Source organism: Protopterus annectens, chromosome 8.part1, assembly GCF_019279795.1.
Source record: "Protopterus annectens isolate FY-2018-M chromosome 8.part1, PAN1.0, whole genome shotgun sequence".
Classification (NCBI taxonomy): Eukaryota; Metazoa; Chordata; order Ceratodontiformes; family Protopteridae; genus Protopterus; species Protopterus annectens.
In genome coordinates this window covers 480,495,246-480,507,737 of record NC_056742.1, presented here as the reverse complement: position 1 = coordinate 480,507,737, position 12,492 = coordinate 480,495,246, and the positions used below count along the sequence as shown (strand labels likewise).

The window sequence follows — 12,492 nt, the reverse complement described above, 5'->3', positions numbered from 1 at the left end:
AAAATCCTATTGTGGAGTATAAAAATGATTCACAATGTATAAAAAATAATTAATTGTTAAGTTAAATCATGGTGTCCATTCTTAACAAAATGCATTTCCTTTTTTCAGGTTTCTATTTAACATCAGAATACAATCAGAATACAAGATTTACCATTATTTGGTAAAGCAGCTTTCATAAGAAACTAAATTTCTCATGTAGTATATGATTTTACGGTGAAGAGGTTCTACATCAGTTTTAATTTGTTGTTAATTCTTTCACTGCATTTTATTCTGTGTTTTGTTTGTTTCGAATCAGATCAAGTTAGAAAATAGAGCTGTTTGTATCTAAATCTTTATTAGTGATTTGTACTGCTGACAACCATCATGTTCTGAACTAATTAGCTACTTTTATCGAATTATATTTATTATGGAAACTGTACTGATTACGAAACATTTCAGCAAGTAACCTGCACCATTTAAATGTAATATCAGAATACAAATGTTTGCACTTCAATTGAACATCTCACATGTAATGAGACTACAATATATAAACTGCTTGCCAGTGGATAAAATTAATCATACATAGAATAATTTATCTTCTATAACAATTCTCCATGCAGTACAAAAGAAAGAGTTTATTCACAAAGGACTCTAATCGACATTCATACCTGTTTACATGCTGATACCTGCATTGTTTTCTAATTTCATGGTTAAAAATGAAAATTGAAACACATCAAGTTGTGAAAGGGTTTATATTCTGCTTAACTACCGCTGTTGGCCTTTCTGGAAACGTACTGATCATATTATCACTGGCTAACATTGCTCACCAAGAAAAGAAAATGGTGCCTACAGATGTCATACTTTCCATTCTGGTGGGAGCTAACTTAACACTTCTGCTCACCTTAGGACTCCCTCATTCTCTCTTTGTGTTTGGAGTGAAATATTTCTATGCTGACCTTGACTGTAAGTTTAATGGACTTTTAATGAGAGCATCTAGGGTAATGACCATTGGTTTAACCTGTTTATTGAGTTGTTATCAGGGCGCAACACTGGCCTCTTCTAACCCCATGTGGGCTGTTGTTAAAGTAAAACTGCAGAATTACCTTATATCTATCATAATTCTTCTTCTTATTCTTAGTATTATATCTAGCCTAAGTTCAGGACTGTATCCTGTTGTTAGTGCAAACATGACTACTCTGAAACATGCTTTCAATATGGGATACTGCATTTCAATTTATCCAAGTAAATTTCTGTTTGAGCTCATTGGATTTGTCGCCTTCGCTCGAGATGCAGTTTTTGTAATCCTGATGGCTCTGTCCAGTGTATTTATTATTTTCATTTTGCGTAAGCATGCAAAGCAGATGAAAGGGAAGAGAAGGTCCGATCGAACCCAAGAAACCACTGCAGAACAACAAGCGTCTAAAATGATTGTTACTTTTGTTACCATATATGTGTTACTTTTTGGAATAGAGAATATAATCTGGTTTTGCCAGGTTTCCATTGATAGTGAAAACCTTGCAGCTTTAAATGACACTCGTGTTTTCCTAGCATTTTGTTTCTCCACTCTCTTTCCTTTTGTGTTAATTGCATTCAACAAGAAAGTTAAAAGTAATTTGAAATGCTTAGTGATTAACTGCTGTAAAGGTCATTTGTCATATTCAGCACACTAATATTACTGCAGCCTAGTACATGCCTCATCACACTTATGCAACTTTATTTGAACATGTAGTTTCATACAGTTAGATAGTTCATGTATTTTGCAGCTTTTAAAGCTACTTTTACATGTTAATGTACAAAGTAGCAGCAAAACACACTGCAGGCAAGTCACATGTAGGTCCAACAATAAAAGACCATACTGACAAGGTATCAGGTAATAATATCATTCCAATTGTTTATTAAATCCACAAATTCCACAATAAAACAGGCAAGTGCTTTCATCCTGAATAAATGGGACTTCTTCAAAACTAGGCAATGTTAAAACAAGCACACTTAAACATTTTCAAAGCAGTCTACACATAACTGGCTGAACTAAAACCGCAAATTAAGTTAAAGGCATATAATCAACCTGGGTTGAACAAAACAATTTCAATTTCCAGTGTTTTAAAATCTAAATCATATAATATTTAGATAAGCGATGAATAAATATTTTTAAAAGTGTATATTAACAAGTTTTTAGATCTAATTGTGTATTTTTAACCTACTTAGACTGATTTAGATTGTTTTAGTGAAGTATGTCATTTTATACAATTGGGTTGTGACTCTTGTTTGCATCAGGGGCTTTGTCTCTTTAAGTGTAAGCCTTTTGTGACTGGTATGTTTGTACTGGTGTAGACTGTTGAGAAAAAATCTAAGTGTGCTTGTTTTAATTTTGCCTAGTTCTGAAGAAGTCCCATTTATTTTGGATGAAATCTTTACTTTTTTAGTGTAGAATTTATGGATTTAATAAACTGTTGGAATTAACTTGGTGCCTTGTTGGTATGGTCTTTTGTTGTTGTGACTTGTCTGCAGTATGTGTTGACGCTACTTTGGACATTACAGGTGTTTTGTTTGGCTCCTGGTTTGGGTACTTTTATATGTTGCCAAGAGTGAAGGAAATATATTAAACCTGAACTTTTTGGAAAAATTTGAACTGACGGCTGTTAAATTAATGCCAATGGATTGTTTTTATTTTATGTGAACCTTTGACTGCATTGCACTGCAATTTCTGTGTCTAATTTATCTGACCGCACATTAAATCAAAATGTAGTATATGCTAGTGGTCACCCATTGTAATACTTAAGTAATGAGGAATTAGCTATTATCATTGAAAATTTAAAGACAGGTTTGTTTATTATGAGGAGAATTCATCTGCAAACTGACTGGATAACAGCAAGAAATTAATTTTTATCAATTTATCTGACAATTGCATTTACATATGTGATTCATTACTCCAAGAAAAAGTAAAATATCACTGGAGTAACCTTTACACACAAGTGCTTTGTTGATTTTCTGTATACTACATGACAATTATGTTGTACTTGTGAACTTTTTTTTTTTTATTGGGTTACCTGGAGGTTTTGTTCCTATATCTCCACAACAGAAAAAAAAATGCTAACTAAAGTACATCAGCCAACAAAATGAATGAAAGAAATAAACAAAACAAGGAAGGAAGGAAAGAACTATTTAAAGCGGCTGTTCTTAGATACTAATATCATGAGTTTATCAAAAGAAATACTCAAAAAGAAGTAATTTTAATGTGATACCTAAACTTAAATATTCCCTTCCCCTTGTTACCTTCCAGTCTGCTAAAGTATGGAAAAATTAAAATCCCTGAAAATAAAACACTTATATTTGCCCTGAATGCAGATTCAAACTGCCATCACTGTACCTTATATGAAGAAGCCCATTGGCTGACAATTGATAAAAGAGCCACTTTTCTCCTTAATTCACTAATTTTCAAAAATCTACATCTTGGTTACTGACTACCTCTCAATCAGTGACTCCAAATCAGAGAACAAAGCTACTCTGTTAGAAACAGTTAAAAAAGTACAATCACATTGGTTACACCTCCATTCAAATTAGCCATAGTTGGAAAAAAACTTTCTGTAATTGGGCCAGCTACATGGAACTAGCTACCTACTGAAATAAAAATATGGAAAACTTTGAACATTAAAAAAAAAAAAAAAACTTAGGCAGCACTTGCAAGATGGATCTAAGAGTAACTGCTTTCATAACTCTAACTAGTTCTGTAACCTTATAATGGTACGGCAACATACATGTAATAACATTTACTCCTGTACTAATGTTAATATTTTTGGGATGTTTTTGCTCTCTAGTCTTGCTAGTAACTGCACACCAAATATTATTTTTTGTAAGAATTTCATTGCAATTTATTCTTTACTGTACTCTTATACCCAGCTTATGGCTTAACAGGGTCTGTAGACAAGCCCATCTACTCAGTCACCAAATTAGAAAAGAAATATAAATAAAACAAATGTAAGAGTAAGAAAAGTCACCAGTTCTTCACAGAGTGAAGACAATTAGTAATTTAGAATTTTTTTCTAAAACTCTTAGCAACCGAGGAAGCCGCATTATTTATAATGTTGAGTAGACATGTGAAATGATCGAAGGATCACAGAACCACAGGAAATACAAGGAAAGCAATTCATGAGACCAGTTGTGCATTAATAATACCACCATTATGAGGTACCTCCCACTTTTAGAAGATCAAAACAAGTGAGGTCCCAGATGAATTTGTGGGTGCTCCTCCACTCATCAAGGTTAGTCTTGAAGGATGCAAGAGTATCACTTTGATTAACATAAAAGGGCAATTTATTTCAGAGATGGGGTAAGTATTGGCTAATAAACCTGTCTTTCCAGTGTATTCTATTTATATGCTGGTAAAGATTCAAATCCATAAATTTAATGTAAGTGGGATTGTTTGTCTTACAGAGATGTAGGGGATCAAGGAGGGTTGAGTCTTTAATGCAAGACATAGCTCTCCACTAAGATTCTGTAAGAGACTAAGTATAGAAATGAGGCATCGAGCTAATGTCGCAGCTAACAGTTTTTAGACTTAGTAATCTTTTTTATTAGATAATGCTGAGGGTTTTCTAGCTGTGCAATGTATCAGGTAGGTACAAGCCAAAAGGGGTAATTTAATCAATAATTGGTCTAATCAGAGCAGAGTACAATGCTATATCTTCTTTTGACCCAGATAAGATGTCTTTAATTATCAGTTGTACTGCCAAGAAGGATTTGCTGATGAATAATGCTACAAGGTGTTCAAAAGGGATGGCAATGTTGACCCAGGTACAATTTGCTATTAAGACCTCAGGCTCTGAGAAGAGCAACTTTGTTATGATTTGATTTGGATATTGCTATAATTTTTAACTTAATCTGCTATGCTGGAATGTCCAGTAGCAAGACTCGGTCAAAAAGGCATTATGAAACTGCAAGGGCCTTGGGCAGTAAGCAGAAACTCTGAAAAGAGAGGTACAGGTCACACTTTGTAAAGTAAGTACTGTTTCTATCTCATCTCAAGCATACACATGCTTGAGTCATCTCAAATAATACCAAGCACTTATCCAATTGTTGAAGGTGTGGTATTAATGTTTGTAGTTTGTAGGCTTAATTATTAACTTTAATTGCTAATATATGCTACAAATCTTGACATACCATGAGACCTAAACTTGATTGTTACTACATGTTCTGCATTTTCACAAAGACATAATCCATAATAGAGGATTAGTTCTGAATAGTATTAAATATGAGTGAAAATGAGTTTTGAAATAGTAGTAAATATAAAAGATCATTATTAGACTCACGACATTTTCTGTGCATCATAATATGTTGGATATCATTAAAAATATCAAACACAAATCTAGTCTGTGGAATTCCAAAGTGGTGGAAATTGGGAAGAAAAGCTGAGGGCATTTAATGAAGGACAGGTACTGTATTGGAATACCACTGATTCATTTTCAAGGTATTAATGTGATACAAGACACTCTAAAAAACTGAATAGGGGAAAGTAATAATGGGATAAATGTGAGCTTAATTTTTTGCACATTATAGAAAAAATAATGTAAACCATTAGGTGTTGTTGTTGTCTTTCGGCATTTCCTGGTTAGGGGTCGCCACAGCGGAACTCCGGTCTGCTATTGATTGGCAGTAGATTTTGATGAACGCTGTGATGCCAGCTCAATGTTCAACCAAGGCACACCCATTTACGCATGTCTTTCGAACGCCCACACAACTGCGGGGAGGACATGCAGACTCCACACAGAAGGCACTCCCCGCACTCCAGCCGAGAATCGAACGGGAGAACCTCTTGCTGTGAGGCAACAACGCTACTGCTGCACCACCGCAGATGTAATGTAAAACATTAGGTGTACGGACTAATAATGTCTATTGGTAGAGAAAATGAGTAAAAAAGGCTGAAGGTAAACGAAAAACATTTTACTGGTACAGACGCCATAGCAATCTGTATGTTAAATCCTTTTGGCTCTGAGATCAGCTTAACAAAAGTGATTTATTTATTTGTTCTTTGATGACTGGAAAGTCCAATTGAGCCAATGGCCTATTTTCAGTAGAAGCCTGAGTAGAAAAGCTCCACAACAGATTCAAAAACATTTAAACAACTGTTGATGAATAATTGTATGCAATGGGAGAAAATCACTGCAACAGATTAAATATTTTACAATGAGATGAGAAGAAAGACCCCGCAAACACACACATAAAAACATTTTACAGTAGCTGGTAAGTAATCTTATACAAGGGCAGAAAATGCCCACAACAGATAAAACACAGGTTGAAATACATTTACAGAATATGACTAGGATAAATTTTGGTCAAGAATACAATATGTATGCCAAGTAGCAAGACATTTTGCAGAAATGGATGTCAAGTAAACTAATACATAGTTATAAATATTGACTATGTTTCTAATAATATAAGGATGTAAGAAATTATAGGATATTCTGCTGCCTAAACTGACAGAGGAAAAGAATGAGATTAGGAGGAGTAATGAGCAGGAGGGAAAATTAAGTACGGTTTACTATCATGTCCACAAAGTGCTTTCCTTTGTAGATGGCAACATCAAAAGCTGTTTTCCAAGTGGCTAGACCTTGAACGGAAAGTCAGCAAACCACATCACCGAACATTAAATGGAACATATACTCCAACAGCCATATTTTCAAAACACTGAATGTTGAACCGTCGCTATTAACATGGTTCGACAAGGGGACAGAACAACATTTTTATTTTCAGCATACCTGTTCGGTGATGTGAGCATTTGATGGAAGGCACTCCATGGACATGATAGCAAACCATTAAGTCCATAGAGAGAGAGCGATATGATTATTATTAGAAAGGTGATAATGTAATAGAAAGAAAGAAAGGAAAATAAATAGTAGTAAGTGTTGACTGAAGAGGTAGAAGAGCAATCATTAGTAGTATGGTATCATTAAAGTGAGAATGTCTATAGATGTTAGGCCATTACTGCCTGCTGAGATAAACATTAAAGTGAGAATGTCTGTAGATGTTAGGCCATTATTGCCTGCTGAGATAATCATTAAAGTGAGAATGTCTATAGATGTTAGGACATTACTGCCTGCTGAGATATGAAGGTGTTAGGGAATTCAGAGTGAGAAAGTCATAGTTATAGTGTGTAGGTGGTCATACATCTGTTGTGCAGATCCAGGTGTCAGACAGATATTTATTAGACTGGCCTTGAAATTTGAAATATTGCTAACATGTTTAAGGGATATAAGGGGATAGAGTTCCAGGAATGTGTTACATAACTGGAATAGAAAAAGGTTCAGGATGACAAGTTGTCGTTTGTAGGTAGTGAAGTGCATTTTGTTTTCAGAGCAAAGTGGCCTCACTGAGGTGTATGCATCTAATAAGTCAAGTAGGGCTTTGCTTTGTTCTGGTTTGTATATTAATTTCTGAACTAGGAGTAGTTTTGTGTGAGTTATTTAGGTAATTCAAGCCAATCAAGCTGTTTTAGGCTAAGCAGTGTTGGGCTCTGTTTGGTGAGTTAGTGACAAATTTTGGTGTTTTATTTTAGCACGGGTTTAGTTTATTTTGGATGGAAGCTTGAAGGATAAGTAGTACTTGGGGAACATATAATATGGAGGGAAGTAGGAGTGCAGCTGCCAGGAGTTTCCTGGATGGATCAGTTACGTGTTTTTTTGTTCTACAATTTTTAATTTTGGTGAGTTTTTTGAAAGCCTGTTGCACATGTAAGTAAAATTTCAGGTTATCAGTTGTCATGCATAGTAGCTTGGTTTGAGGGATGGCTTTTATAAAGGTGTTAGCAGACACTGCTTCTGTGAAATTTTGTTGGGGGAATAGCAATAGCTTTGCATTTTTTGGATTAAGTAGAATCTGGGAGTTATTTTGCCAGCTTTCAACTGATGAAAATGCCTCTTGAGGGAAGTGTTGTACAGTAATTATGTTACTAGTAGAACAGATTAATGTGCAGTCAGCATATTGGGTTACTATTAGAATGACAAAAACTCATTTTGTCGAATGCGTTTTCGTCGACACATGTAGAGCAAACAGGCAAAATAGTGAAGCAGCTGTTCAGCGAATTCTTTCCTTGGGAAAGAAGTCACTTGACCGCTTCATTGTTTTTCCATGTTCTGAAGTGTAGTGTGGTCCCTTGTCCGGTATAGCTCCCGAGCATGAAAGTGCAACAGTTAATGACCTTAGGGTTAGGGTGTGGGTTAAGGTAAGTCCATATGTATGAAAGTGTTTACTGTTTTTTATTTTGTGTTAGATGCATGGTTGAGTTACGTGTGTGTATGTTTTCAGCTGTTTACTTTTGTTTTGGGGGGTAGAATTAGGGTTAAGTTAAGTGTGTATGTGTTTGGAACTGTTTATGTAAATGTGCGAGAGTTACTGACCTTAGGGTTAGGGTGCGGGTTAAGGTAAGTGCATATGTTTTAAAATGTTTACTTTTTTTTCGTTAGATGTATGGTTGGGTTATGTGCATATGTGTATTTAGTTGTTTACTGTTTTTTGGGGGGTATAATTAGGGTTAGGGTATGTGTGTATGTGTTTGGAATTGTTTAATGCTTTTTTGGGGGGGGGTTGGAACAGTGATTTCTTTCCCTAGGAAAGAAATCGCTGTTCTGTGGTTTCGACATTTTCAGCTTTCTCTGAAAATGTGTCAATGAAACATCATTCACTGTTTTCAGCATTCGATGTTTCGATATAGACCCAGCATATTGTATGAGAGATGCTTGACATTTGTCAGAATGAAGGTTGTGGGTAACTAGGGTGATAAACAATGACCCCGCTATGCAGCCTTGGGGAACAGCTGTTTTGATGGGTAGGAAGGATGAGTAAGAATTAATCTGTTTAAGAGGCTGGAGTCTATTGGAAAAGTAGCTGGAGAACCAGTTTATGTAGGTGTTTGACAGGTCAAGTGAAGAGAGTTGTTTTAGAAGAAAGCTATAAGAAATGGTATTGAAGGCTTTGGACAAATCCAGGAACACGGCAGACATGAGTTGGCCTTTATCTTTTGTGAGGTCAACAGTGTTGGTAATGTTTAAGAGAGCTGTGGCAGTACTCTGCCCTGGTGTGAAACCATGCTGTGTCAGGAGAAAAGAGGTTGTTTGTTTGTAAGTGAGTTATTACTTGACTATGAATGCATTTTTCGAGGCTGTTTAGAAAAGGGGAGAGAATGGCAATGCGTCTAAAGTTGGATATATCATTGGAGTTACCTTCCTTGTGAAGTGGGATGTTGTAAGATTTTTTTTTAAGGCTGGGGCATGGGATTCTTGAATGGACAGTGGAAAGGAAATTGAGTTGACTGCTATTTTTAAGAAATCACCTGGAATTCCTACTGGAGCAAGTATTCTCTAAGTGGTTTGAAGTATTTCATGATTGTTATGGCAGATACTGGTTGAAAGGAGAAACACTGAGTATTAATGGGAGTGTGAGGTGAGACTGAGTAGTAGTCATCAGGTTATTAGAGGATGCTGTGTTTTGAGTTTCATTGTGAAGTAATTTAGCAATGCTAGAGATAAAGTGATCACTGTATGCATTAACTGCAACTTCTGGTGAGCAATGGAGGTTGGGCTTTGGTTGTTCATTTAAGCCAGGGTGTAGTATTTTAGATATGGTTGCCAAGAATTGTCTTCAATATTTGTAGCATCTATTCTGAAAACTGGAATAATGATGTTTCTTGTCAAGTTTGATCTGGCATTTGGCTTTATTTCATAAGCAGTTATACTGTTGAAGATTTTTGTCTGTTTAGTTATTGAGCCATGCCTTCCAGACTTTATCTCTATCCCTCCTTAATTTCCTAATAGTAGGATTGAGCCAAGGAGCAGGGCTGTTTTGCACTCTTTTAAGCCTAAGGGAGGCCATGCTCTTTAGCAGTTCCATTAATATCTTATTAAACTAGACAACAGCATCATCTAGTATTCCAGTTGTGGGACTGTACTGAGGTGTTAAACAGTTCTGCGACAAAGTTGTTCATGTTGATAGAGTATGACATTTTCTTGTGGCGTATATGGGCAGGTGACTTGAGGTTTACTTGTTAATAACCAGTGAATGAGGAAAAAATAAATTAATGTCTATGTATTCAGTCACTATTACCTAATTAATTTTCTTCTATTGAATATAATACTCCAATACCTCTCAACAGTCCAGAATTTCACAGAATGTTTTTTTCTTGTATTTTTGGTCTCTTCCTTGTAAAACTGGCGATTTTCTGGCAAATCATTAAGGATTAAAGTCATTACATAACAACAGACATTTGAGTTAAAGACTTTATATCCATCAGAAATGCATGCTGGCGGAGCCTAGATAGCCAACTGAGAGCAGTGAATTTTGAGAGCTCCATAAACTAGTATAATAATATAGGAAAATGTTATTATTTTGAAGTTTAAAACATCAGAAATCTATAGATAAACTACTAAACTACATAAATATCAATTTTGGTGGAGATATACATTTTCCTGTCAAGTAACTTGGAGATATATTGAGTCACTGAATATGAACAACTCAAGGAATTCTCATCCAGATGCTGCTTTGAAAAAAGAACTGCAATTGATGACACCTACCTTACAGGAACCATCTTTGAAGATGGATGGCTTTAAAAAATACTTAGAAAACCTCAAATTAAATTCTCAAAAATAGACTGATACTCTTAAGGAACTATTACAGCAACACCATACAAAAATAACAAATATAGAGACTTCTCTAAATGACATTGAAGGGAGACTCAAAGAGGAAGAATTCCAAAAAAGAATTACTGCTTAAACAGAATATATGGCTGCTTAACAAAACAGCTGACTTAGAAAACAGGGAGAGGAGAAACAACATAAAGATCTTTGGTCTGCCTGAAAACACTGAAGGAGAAGACATTATTTCATTCATAGCAACCTGTATTCCTGAATTTCTAGACATGAAAGAGGAACTTTCATTTGGAATTGAAAGGGCGCATAGAGCACTGAGGAAACTTGCTTATAACTCAACAAATACTCCGCCTAGATCCATAGTTATTGTTTTCTTGTTATAATAAATTTATGCGTTAAGGAAAAGCATCTTTTATCGGCTTGGTTTTTACTACAAGTCTGCTTTCTGGATACAAGGTTGCCTGCTCCTATTTTTCAACGGTTTTCCTTTTGGCTACTTGTTTGTTAGATCCATAGTTATAAAATTTCTTTCATTTCTGGACATGGAACTAATATTAAAATCTGCTTGGAGAAACTCACCCTTAAAATACATTCAAAGCCTGATAAGGTCTGACAATGATTATTCTTCCAGAATACTAGAACAAAGGAAAAACGTCTGGCCAATAATAAAACTGGTGAAACAAAACAATATTAAAGCACAGCTGGCCTTTCCAGCCAAGATAAAAATACTTTTTGCCAATGAGATGAGAACCTTTAATGACTTAGAAGAAGCTACTATATTCATCAAAAACAACGACATGGTTTCTATCCCAGAATAAATGGAATGGATGGTCCCTACTCTTAAAATAATAAAATAAGCAAATCCTTGGACTGATGCTAGAAATAAGAAACAAAAAACTGATTCCAAGATAGCTGTCCCAAAAAAAAAAATAACTCTTACAACGACATCTCTCAAAGTATCAACTGATATGGTACATCACTTGTCATCTGTTTTTATTTAAAAAAAAAATCAACAACTGAGAAACAGTAATGATTTATTCTGAATGTTCAAAGAGTCCAGTATTTCTTCACAAACAAAGGTAGGTCAAGATGGGTTACTATTTACATTATATATAAGCCAAACAAAGCAACATATAATATAAACATAGAAGTTTCTGTTCCCCAAATTGAACTCAATGAATACTCAACGTGTTCATTTTTCATTGTTTTTACTTATAATAATTTAAGTAATTAATTCAACAAGGTACCATTCATCAGAGTTCAGACTCAAATGTAACAAATTAACATCATATATAATAGCAGTAACAGTAGAGTGTTTCGAAAAAAAATGCTATCATGGAGACTAATGCCTTCTTCAGTTAAAGTATGATTTAGAAATGTCATGTATATCCTGATTAAATAATAGTAGCAAGCTCTTAGTACAAACATCATCATTATTCGGTCTAAATATAGTTAATATCAATTATGGCAGGTATCACAGTTACGAGTGCTGTTTGATGAATCCTGATATGGTGTGCGTGGATGCAGCTGTGTCTGGCAGCTAGTACAAATGTCATTATTATTCTGTCTAAACATAGTTAATATCAATTATGGCAGGTATCATAGCTTTGAATGCTGTTTGATCAATCTTTGTATGGTGTGCGTGGATGCAGCCATGTCTGGCAGCTAGTACAAATGTCATTATTGTTCTGTCTAAACATAGTTAATATCAATTATGGTAGGTATCATAGCTCTGAGTGCTGTTTGATCAATCCTTGTATGGTGTGCATGGATGCAGCCATGTCTGGCAGCTAGTACAAATGTCATTATTATTCTCTCTAAACATAGTTAATATCAATTATGGTAGGTATCATAACTTTGAGTGCTGTTTGATTAAGCC

General features: G+C 35.1%; 1 protein-coding gene across 1 annotated transcript; it reads left to right on the top strand.

Moving 5' to 3' along the window:
- The first annotated feature begins 695 nt into the window (after window positions 1-695).
- Window positions 696-1,649, top strand: LOC122810155 (olfactory receptor class A-like protein 1). The gene has a single exon (XM_044081629.1). The coding sequence runs from the start codon at window positions 696-698 to the stop codon at window positions 1,647-1,649; it is 954 nt and encodes a 317-aa protein (XP_043937564.1).
- Window positions 1,650-12,492: the final 10,843 nt, after the last annotated feature.